The 10,126-nt window shown below is 38.5% G+C and overlaps 1 protein-coding gene across 3 annotated transcripts; it reads left to right on the top strand.

Annotated features, from left to right (window-relative positions):
- Positions 1-240: 240 nt before the first annotated feature.
- On the top strand, positions 241-6,811 carry kcns2 (potassium voltage-gated channel modifier subfamily S member 2). 3 transcript variants are annotated; one of them, XR_013779180.1, is made up of 2 exons: positions 241-406; positions 1,532-2,455. XR_013779180.1 is itself a non-coding variant. In XM_079345141.1 (2 exons), exon 2 carries the CDS (start codon positions 4,804-4,806, stop codon positions 6,241-6,243), a length of 1,440 nt encoding a protein of 479 aa, XP_079201267.1. In that variant the 5' UTR covers positions 241-406; positions 4,802-4,803; the 3' UTR covers positions 6,244-6,811. The 3 variants fall into 3 exon arrangements, 2 of the variants coding, with proteins under 2 accessions (XP_079201267.1, XP_079201266.1); XM_079345141.1 differs by lacking the exon at positions 1,532-2,455 and adding an exon at positions 4,802-6,811; XM_079345140.1 differs by lacking the exon at positions 241-406 and adding an exon at positions 4,731-6,811 and having other exon boundaries at positions 1,737-1,754.
- Positions 6,812-10,126: the final 3,315 nt, after the last annotated feature.

Here is a 10,126-nt window from a genome sequence, read left to right as displayed (position 1 = left end):
GGGATTTATGCTACGTTAGACTATAGAACATGCATAGTAACCTATTGTTTTTATTATAAAATATGAGTAACCTCAACCTGTATGACAAAGACCTTGATCGACTCCATCGACATGAGAAGTAGCCTCGGCTACCCATCTTTTAAGAATCCATTTGTTAAAGCATATTCATTCTCGGCGAAACACTCTCATGTTCGACATCACGAGTCGTACGTGAAGGCAACCTCTGTGAGCAGGTGCAGTTCCTCTTACTGAACTGCGTTGAACTAATTATGAATTTGTGGAAGGAAAGCGCTCCTCCCAGGCTCTAATAAGAGGCTTTAAAATGATTATTGTGATAAGTTAACATTGCTTTAAAATGGCGAGGGGAGCGAATACAATCTTCAACTGAAAACTGAAGCAACAGCATGTAAGTGATGTATGGATTATAGCCTAAATAGAGAAAGGGAGAAGTTGTTCCATATAGCATGTTAAGAGACCCATACAACAGAGAGGGAGTGGGAAAGAAAGCAAAAAAAAGCGGAAAAAGACTGCCTGCCAAGGATAAGTAGGCTACGTATAACGTCAGATACTTTTGCCTCCTCCACACTCTGAAGCCTCGCAGCAAGATGTACAGTCTTCTTATACTGCGCTGATTTTCTGTTCTGCTATCAGTATTAATTTCTTCTTACTTAAGTTTCACAGTCGGGCAAATAATTGCTTCATAGTCTCCTCTTAAGGTGGGGTTTATTCGGCTTTTTATAATGAATTGAAACCGAAACTTTTTTTAAACCCCGAGGCTATTTCATCCTTGTTACGTTCTTCAATTCAATTCAGATGTTTAACCTGCAGGGAAGGTCGAATGAAAACGGGGGGCACCATGCAACACATGTGTCAGACTTAATGGGAGTCGCCTTTGTTGATGGATGGGGAGAATAGGCTACAATTATAATAAGAGGCTTTTTACTGAGAGACCCTTACTTATCAATTTGTAGGTCCATATTTAAATGGCACTGTCAAGGATATAACAATAGACTATAAGTTTTTAGCCTACCACCTGTTGTCCATACGAAGCGTATGGCTCTAAAGTAGGCTATTTAAAAGGTTATTCTACAGGGAAGCTGGAGCAGTTTGTTTTCGCCTGATGCAGTTATTGTGCTTGAAATGGGCTGGGTGACCCCCTCTTCTCATGAAGCTGTGTCTCTTCTCTTTATCGCTGTGATGCTTTAGGAGGGCGGTGCAGAGGAAGAGCTACGTGTTGCTGCGCAGCAACAGAAAGAAAGGAGAAAGAGGGCAAGACAAAGGAATTTCCTCGCATAAGCAAAAGGACGCAAAGCAGTAGACTTCCTCTGGCTCCCAGAATGCAGGCTACTGTTAGAAATGTAGCGAATAGCCTACATGTAGGCTAACTACATAAAGAAGAATACCCGTAGGAAGCGGAGTGTTGTGTCAGCTACAACAAGCCTTCGGGGAGCTCATATTGGAGGGGGAACGTCATTTTATTTCTGTCTTGAGTGAATTTATAATTTTACGGAACGTCATTTTATTTCTGAAGGGAGGAAATAGGCGTATCGTAGTGCGCCGATTTTGCTGAGCTTCCTCCTCTTCATCGTGCCGGCTCCTTTTTGGAAGCTTCCTCCTTCAAACCTTCCGGAGATAAACCTGCATGGATTCCAGAGAGAAGCTAGGTCTCTGCATGTGATGAAGAGTTGAAACTTGGCCACAGACTGCAATATGCAATCTATTTAGTTGATTACAGAGTGTTCTTGATCGCTAAAGTAAGTAACCTACCCTTTTCCTGTGTACTTTATAGGCTACTATAAAAACAATTGTCTCTTAATGGGAAATAATGGTATTAGGTGATTCTGTGAAACCAGTGACCTTTGAGTCCCCCAAAATAGAATTAAAGTTTTAATTTACAAACAGTCAAAAGATTTTCTAAAGTCATCAAAATAAATAGCTAGACGTGTTTGTATTAGAATCCAATGTAATCGGATTTTATAAACAATATTAATACAAAATAGGTTGGGTTAAGAAAGTGATAAAGAACAAATAAAGTGATAAACAAAAGTATAAAGCTGTTTGTCCTCACTCACTTAAATTATCTATTCTATTTTTTTCTTTTAAAAAAAGCATATTGAAACATCGACACCTGTCACCCTTGTGTTAAACTCCCTCACACCATACCATTATTTTGATATAAAATAATGGTTACCAGTAGTACCTGTCACATCTGCAACTTGTTCAATGAAAGTAGAACAAGTTTAAGTATCTTTTGTTACCTGAACGTCATTGTTTTGTCAACTTTATCATCATCAAGCTTAATCTTTCAACCCTTTTGAGAAAGTGAAAAAAGCCAAAGAAATACATAAATCAGGCAAATACAAGCCTGTTTTAAAAGAAGTTGAGCCATTGATCACTTTGAAAACATATAAAAAACCAATGTTTAATTAAATATAGCACAAAGAAAGCAAACAAATGTTAAGACAGAATATAGTTTTTTTTGGGGAAAAGTTTATGCCGCTTTTAAAGTTGATGCAAGAACATGTTTCAAAAACGCTTTGAAATACTCATGTTTACCATTCTGTTGCATCACCTCTTCATTAATCAACTGTTGCGTTGAGGGAACAGAGAAGACCATTTAAGACCATTTAAGACCATTTCAGTATGCAGTTCAACGTTTTACATCTCTTTATCTAATTTGATTTGTGATAATACCCAAAAATGTTTAACTTGTGATAGAAGTGCAGGCAAGTCAGTTTAGCACCTGGGCTCTTACTAAGGAGCCATATTGTTTTAATACGTGCAGAATGTGGTTCTGCATTATCTTGCTGAAATAGAAAGGTCTTCCTGACAAAGACGTCTACTTGGCAGCAGATTTCACTCCAAAAGCTGTACAGATTGCTTCACATTATTTTGGCCATCACAAATGTGCAGGTTACCCATGTGTAATGCACTTCCATACTGTCACAGATTCTGGTAATTCAACTGTACAATAACAAGCCGAATGGTGGATTTGGTTATTGATATGTTATAGTCTATAAAGTCCTCTAAGAAGTGTCTTCTACTTTGGAGCTTTTCTGTCACGCATTAACTGCTGATGTGTTAAAATGAGTCAATCATTTCACTGAAATCAAATACAACAGAGTGCTTATTATTAACATAGGCTATCAAGACTGTTTCTCTGTTAGAGGGACAGCTGCCTCTTGTGAACAATCTTCTGCAGTTTGAAGAGGCATCTGTTGTTAAAGAAAAAAATATTTGATATCTCTTTATCAACTTTCCGGAAGCAGATCTGATGTATAAAGGGTGATTTCTGATTTTTTTTTCACTTATCAATCTTCTTCTGTACTTAAATTATTTTACTAAAATGTTCTGTACACTTCAGTCTCCTCTCAGCTGAGCCTCGTGTCACACACAAACAAACATACAAACTGAGATGCAGGGTTTACACAGACAGACATCCTTCTACTGTTTGTAAATTTGATATGAAACCAAGACGCAGGCTTCTAAAATGTACAAGAAAAGCAAGCTCCAATTTTTTAATCCAAACTATTTTATCAGACTCAGCCAGCAGGCTCTTGTGAAGCGATTAGTCCACTGTTTGGTCTACAGCTGGAATAGAAAGCCCTGCAGTAATTTAGATGGAGTGTTAATGTATGGGCTTTACCGGTAGCAAAAGATATCAGTACTCGTTTCTATTCCAAATATACAGTCAAATTAAAGTTATGAGGCCACAGGAAAATTTTTCACTTCACCTGGGTCCAGTTTAAATGAGATCATGCCCAGAGAATTTAGCTGCAGCAAACCTTTATACATGGAGGATTAACTGGCTTTCTTGTGTTTTTTTCTTTGATTAAACCTTAGACAGCATCTAATGGGTGTATGTCAGCTTTTGGTTTTCAAAGTAAAACAAAATGGGTCGCTGGTTGTTTGTGCATGTGAGGCATGTACAGAGGCTGTAGTCCTCCAAGCAGGTGGCCCATGCTCGAGTCCAACCTGTGGCTACTTTCCCACATGTCGTTCCCCACTCTCTCACTTATTGATTTCCATCTCTATCCACTCTCCAATAAAGACACAAAAGCCCAAAAATAAATTTTAAAACAAAACAAAAAAGTTAGGGAAAATGAGATGGTCGAAGAACATTTTTTACAAGTGTGTGAGAAGAGTTCTACTTCAATGAGTTTAGGGTCTTAATCTCTAGTTTTAGAGTTTAAATAACTATAGTTTTTAGAATAAAGAAGCAGTGAACCCCCACACAGAACACACAAACATGTTGATTGAAGACAGATACAGATTCCATCACTGAAGCAGTGCATTTCAAAATTCAGACAGACAGACAGACAGTACATTTGTGTATATATTTCACATTGAGTGAGAAAAAAAAACAACAGAAAAATAAAATAAAAAATCTCCAGTAATCAGTAAAAAAAAGACATTTTTGGATAGTCAAAAATGTGTAAGAGTTCAATACAATTGTGTTAATGCCCATTTTTGATTTGAAGGCGGTGTTCCATTTATTTCTCAGAACTTGCCAAGGCAAGGTACTGTAGCATAACAACGTAGGAAGATTTTTAAATAAAAAAAATACACAACAGCAAAAAATAAATTAAGTTAGCAGAAATATAATTATTTGAGGTGTTTTTTTAAATGGTAAGACTCAAAATGCACTGTTCTCAGAGAATCACCAATTTACACACTTCTGATAATACTTTTATTCGAATTGTCCTTTTCTTTCCTTTTTTTCTTAAAAGGTGGCGTGTCTGTTTTGGGTCCACCGTCTCTTTCCATTTGTCTCTCTCTGTCTGTGTTTTCATGCGCCCAGTCATGACAGGTCAGGCCCTGGGGACACCGTGCAGCACAGCTCACATGGAAGACAACTCTGCAATCCGCATCAACGTAGGTGGCTTCAAGAAGTGTCTCCAGTCAAACACCCTCTCTCGGTTTCCTGATACAAGGCTTGCACGTTTACTTCAATGTCAGTCCAAAGAGTCCATTCTGGAGCTGTGCGATGACTATGACGACACAGAGAAAGAGTTTTACTTTGACAGGAATCCAGCACTCTTCCCATATGTGTTGAATTTTTACAACACAGGGAGGCTGCATGTCATGGCAGAGTTGTGCATCTTCTCCTTCAGCCAGGAGATCGAGTACTGGGGCATCAACGAGTTCTTCATTGATTCGTGCTGCAGCAGCACCTACCATGATAAGAAAATGGACCAGAACCAAGAGCATTGGGATGACAGGAGTGATGAAGGAAGCAGCACTTCATCTTTTGATGAACTTTTGGAGTTTTATAGTGATGCAACCAAGTTTGACAAACAACTGCTTGGGAGCACAAGAAGGCGCTTTTGGTTAATGCTGGATAACCCTGGTTACTCTGTGGCCAGCCGCATCATTAGCATCCTCTCCATCCTAGTAGTGCTTGGCTCTATCACCACTATGTGTATGAACAGCATGACTGAGTTCAGTCTGTTGGACAGTGAAGGGCAACTCAAAGAAGACCCCCGTTTTGAGACTGTGGAACACTTTGGCATTGGCTGGTTCACTGTGGAGCTGGTTGCCAGGTTTGTGGTAGCACCTGATCTTCTTCATTTCTTTGAGCATCCATTAAATGTGATAGACCTGGTGTCCATACTTCCATTTTACCTGACGCTTATAATAAACCTGGTGGTTGAAAGCAGCCCTGCACTAGCCAACCTGGGACGAGTTGCACAAGTGCTGAGGTTAATGAGGATTTTCCGAATCCTGAAGCTGGCTCGTCATTCGACTGGGCTGCGCTCCCTCGGGGCAACTCTAAGGAACAGCTACAAGGAAGTGGGCCTGCTGCTTCTTTACCTGGCTGTAGGAGTCTCCTTTTTCTCTGTCGTGGCCTACACGGTGGAGAAAGAGGACAGTGAGGATCTCTCCACGATCCCAGCTTGCTGGTGGTGGGCAACAGTCAGCATGACCACAGTTGGGTACGGAGATGTGGTGCCATTGTCCATAGCAGGCAAGCTCACTGCCTCTGCGTGTATCCTTGCTGGGATCTTAGTTGTTGTGCTTCCGATAACACTCATTTTCAATAAATTCTCTCTCTTTTACAAAAGACAAAAACAGCTAGAAATCGCAATGAGAAGCTGTGATTTCGATGAGGGGGTAAAAGAGGTACCCTCTGTCAACCTAAGGAATTATTATGCACACAAAGTTAAGTCCCTCATGGCAAGCTTGTCAAACATGAGCCGAAGTTCACCGAGTGAACACAGTCTAAATGAGTCGATACACTAAGCACTTTAGCAGCCAACACCTATTAAAACAGGGGACATGATTATTCAATGTGACATGAGTGCAAAATGTGTGTATGAGTGTCCAGATTGTGAAAACCTCTGGTAAAAATCTAATGTGCAACTGATGTCTGACCATTTGCCACTATGTAGCTCAGTGCAATAACCTGTTAATTAAAGTGTCACTCACAATATGAAAAAAAGCATTTTTGTGGATAAGTGAAACATGTTATCACACAGGTACTTAATACAGTAGATCACATTTTGGCAACATTGGATGAAAAAGACAGGAATCGGTTATTGTTCAAAGTGTTAGATGGTGTCTAACTCTAGTAAGTGCTCTATCTTTTATGGTTAACTATGTTTGAAAGTAACTCTAACTGTATCTATTCTTAAAAATGTTAATGTCCCACTGTATCTTGTAACAAGACAATTTCAGATGTGTTGCATTAAACCAAAATACACAACAATGTGTCTTACTAATTGACCAATATTTAAGGCTGAAGAGGAAAGGTGGATTTACTTCAGTGACATAAAATATCTTAAATAGTTTGAAAGACATACCAACACAAGTTTTATACTGACACAATACATTAATATGTGTTTAATGTGTCTATTAATGAAAATAGTTTATTTATGTCCTCCCTTGAAACTGGTCAGCATCAATAAACTCTTTTCTAAATCATGTAACATTTATGAGGACTTGTGCTGCTGCTGACTTGGGCAGGTCAACCTTGTGATGGGTTAATTATCTGGTTTGATAAATATAAAAAATACCAAAAATATTGCAAAGATGGGAGTTAATTGCAAAACAAATAACAAAACACTCTACTTTTAAAGGCCTGTTTATTTAATGTTTTTTGGTTGTTTTTTTTTTGTTTTTTTTTAATAGTTGAGCTAGAAGAAAAACGGTCACAAGTGAATCACTAAATTCAATTCAATTAAATTCAAAAAAATGTATTTGTCCCCAGGGGGCAATTCAGGGCACACAGAGAAAAACGTTACATCTAAACGTTACATCTCGGAAAGCTTTGCTAATCTGAATACACCGACTTCAATCAGGAGAGACAAGTGATATTAAGAAAAGTATTTATTACAGTGAATAATATGAAAATGTGACTTGACAGAAAGTATTTGGCGCTTGGACTTAATGGGGTGATTGATGTGCTTGGAGAATAAAATTCTGAGCGTCATTAGAATAAATCCCCCCATGGAGTCCAAAGTCCGGTGGCGGTCAAGCTAATGACTTGATGAGACTGAGTGGATGAAGAATTGATAGATGATCTGCTGATGAAGATGGTAGTGATGGGGAGGTGGAGGGGCGCACGAAATATCAGCATGAAAGAACTAAGGCAGAGAAAGATTCATTTTTAAAAGGGGAGCTGAACATAGGCTGAAAATGGGAGAGGAATACAGCTGATTACCGGGTTTTGACAGCCCAAAACTGACAGCTTGACAATGACAGCGGAAACATGAGTGCGTGCAAAAAGAGAAAAGGTGGATGAGAAAGACCTGAACTTATCCACGTCCACTTATAGTCTTTTTCCAAAGATTTAGTAGAAAAGTATGAAAAGTGGGAAATTGTAGGGCTGCAAATATTCATGGATCCGCATCGGGATACCTTTATCAAAATTAAAGAAACGTTAAGTGTGATTATGGTACCTTGAACTATGAATCGGTAAACAGTTCATGTGTAATGGCCAGCGTTGTGTTAATGTGTAGCGTTGGAGCTGACACATTAATCATTACTTTCATTCTTAAAATATAAGAAAAAGTATGTTTAAGACATTGACCACTTAAATTGACCCTTACGAATATTATCTTCCCCAATATTATATCATCATTTTGGCTGCTCGGGTGATAAAGGCATGCCTCTCTCTCTTTCTCTATCTCTCTCTTTCTCTCTTTCTCTCACTCACTCTCTTGCTCTCTCTGGCTTGCTTCAGCATTCACTCACTGCACACTCCACAACAGCAGTAGGAGGGGGGAGATGTCAGAGTAGTCAGATCCTGGGGGAAGAAATCAGCCATTAGGATTTAGAAAATATAAATATGGAGTAATGTTGTAATGTAGGCACCAGTATTGATGAGTATTTACACAAAATTAAATTTATAACAAGACTATTTACAAGCTATTTACAGTTAAAGACAAGTAATTACTGGTGTATCTTAAACTTAAGAGCAGGCTAACTTGTACTCATAAAGGATTATTGATAGCTTGGAATCAATTAGAGTGTAATTTGGTTTATTCAGGCCACTCATGGGGCTGTTTCAAATACATTCAAGCCCGTCCAATCTTAGCAGGTGCATTTGTCTAATTCTTGGCCATACATATCTTATTACACTCGTGAGCCAAATTTACCTGACGAAGTCTATGCCTCTTATTTCAATAAATGAAAAATAAACACTATCTAAATTAGTAAGTACATCTCATTTCAAGACACTACCAAGTCAAATTTACTTGTGACTTTAAATTGTGACTTAATTTTTGTGTCTTAAATGTCTTTTGTCTTGAAAAAGTTTGTTGTTTGTTAATAATGAATTCTTCACCTGATAAGATTTGTGTTTTTTTGCAGTGAAGTAATACAGTCTCTTACTGCCTTCCCACATCCCTCCTACTGTTTGATGTGAATTTTGTCAATTTTAGATTGAAGTCTTTTTTGGCATTACGCAAGTTGGTTTTCTGTGAAGTGTTTTCTCTATCATGAGACACAGTGTTCTTTTTCAGCAGAAGAGGGATGCAGTGATTCACCTTGTTCTACCTTAATCTCTGCAACACCCTTGCTTTTGTTATTTCCCATTCTTCACCTCAGAGGCCTCTCTTGGGTCTTTTCCAGTTCCTCCACTTGTTTCTATTCTTAACTCCCACACTGCTCCCCCTCTCCCGTTGCTCCAATATACTGTAGCATGTCTCTCTCTTCTATATTATGTAAACTCAGTGGCTTCAAACAAAGATAGTTCTCTTCATTATGAGCTAAGTGTGTCCAGACACATTGACTCAAATGCAACGGGTCTTTTTACTGCCTCTGTATGGCTCTCCGGTCCCCTGCTTCCCTCCATATTGCTCGCTCAGGGAGGAGGCGATGAAGAAGCACTGTACGCAGAGCTTTATTTTGTGGCTTTAAGATGGAATTATCTGGCAGGAAAGTGGAGTAAAATCCAGGGGCCGTATTCACGAAGCCTCCAAAGTACTAAAAGTTGCTTCGAGTAACAACATTCTAAGAAAATTCTTAGAATCATGACATTTTCTAAGAACTTCCTTTGCCCAGATAATCCTCTCAGAGAGCTCTAAACTTAGTTTAAAAAAATCCTAGCATAGGGGTAATTTAGGAACATTCTCAGTGCAACACTGAGCAAAGAAAAGACAATAACTTTTATCTAAGTGAGGAGGCGTGGTTGACCCCATTAGGTATTACACATTTTATTTATCAGAAGCTGATTGTTTAATAGGTTGATAAAAAGGTGAATCACATAATCTAGTCAGACAATGTGTAATATATTATGAACAGCATCTGTGGGATAATTTGTTAGTCGTACAAGCCCACTAAATGTTTGAAATCACATTCCTGTATTCACAAAGCCTCCTAAAAACTCAGTTCATAGCTCATAGTAAGAAAATGTTCAGACGGTTTTTAGAATTGTGACATTTTCTAAGAATTTCCCCTTAAAGTTAGGATTAGAACCTTGTAGAGATAAAAGTTATTCACAAAGTGTGGGAGAAGTGAGGAGGACTTCTAACAGACTTACGAGTTTCTGAAGCTGATGAGAAATAGAGATAAATGTCCCCCAAACACCATGAAGAATGTTATTGAATCATTTTAATCCATCTACGACTGTTTTCAGTCAGAGTGAGACATGAATGTTGAGTTTTTCTACATGTGATCAGCT

This window comes from Symphodus melops (assembly GCF_947650265.1).
Source record: "Symphodus melops genome assembly, chromosome: 5".
Classification (NCBI taxonomy): Eukaryota; Metazoa; Chordata; class Actinopteri; order Labriformes; family Labridae; genus Symphodus; species Symphodus melops.
Note: the sequence above shows the minus strand (reverse complement) of the source record. Positions and strands in the feature narration are given on the sequence as shown.

What these genes read in the sequence shown, in the direction of transcription:
- kcns2 (XM_079345140.1), top strand. Translation starts at nt 4,792, where the DNA reads ATGCGCCCAGTCATGACAGGTCAGGCCCTGGGGACACCGTGCAGCACA.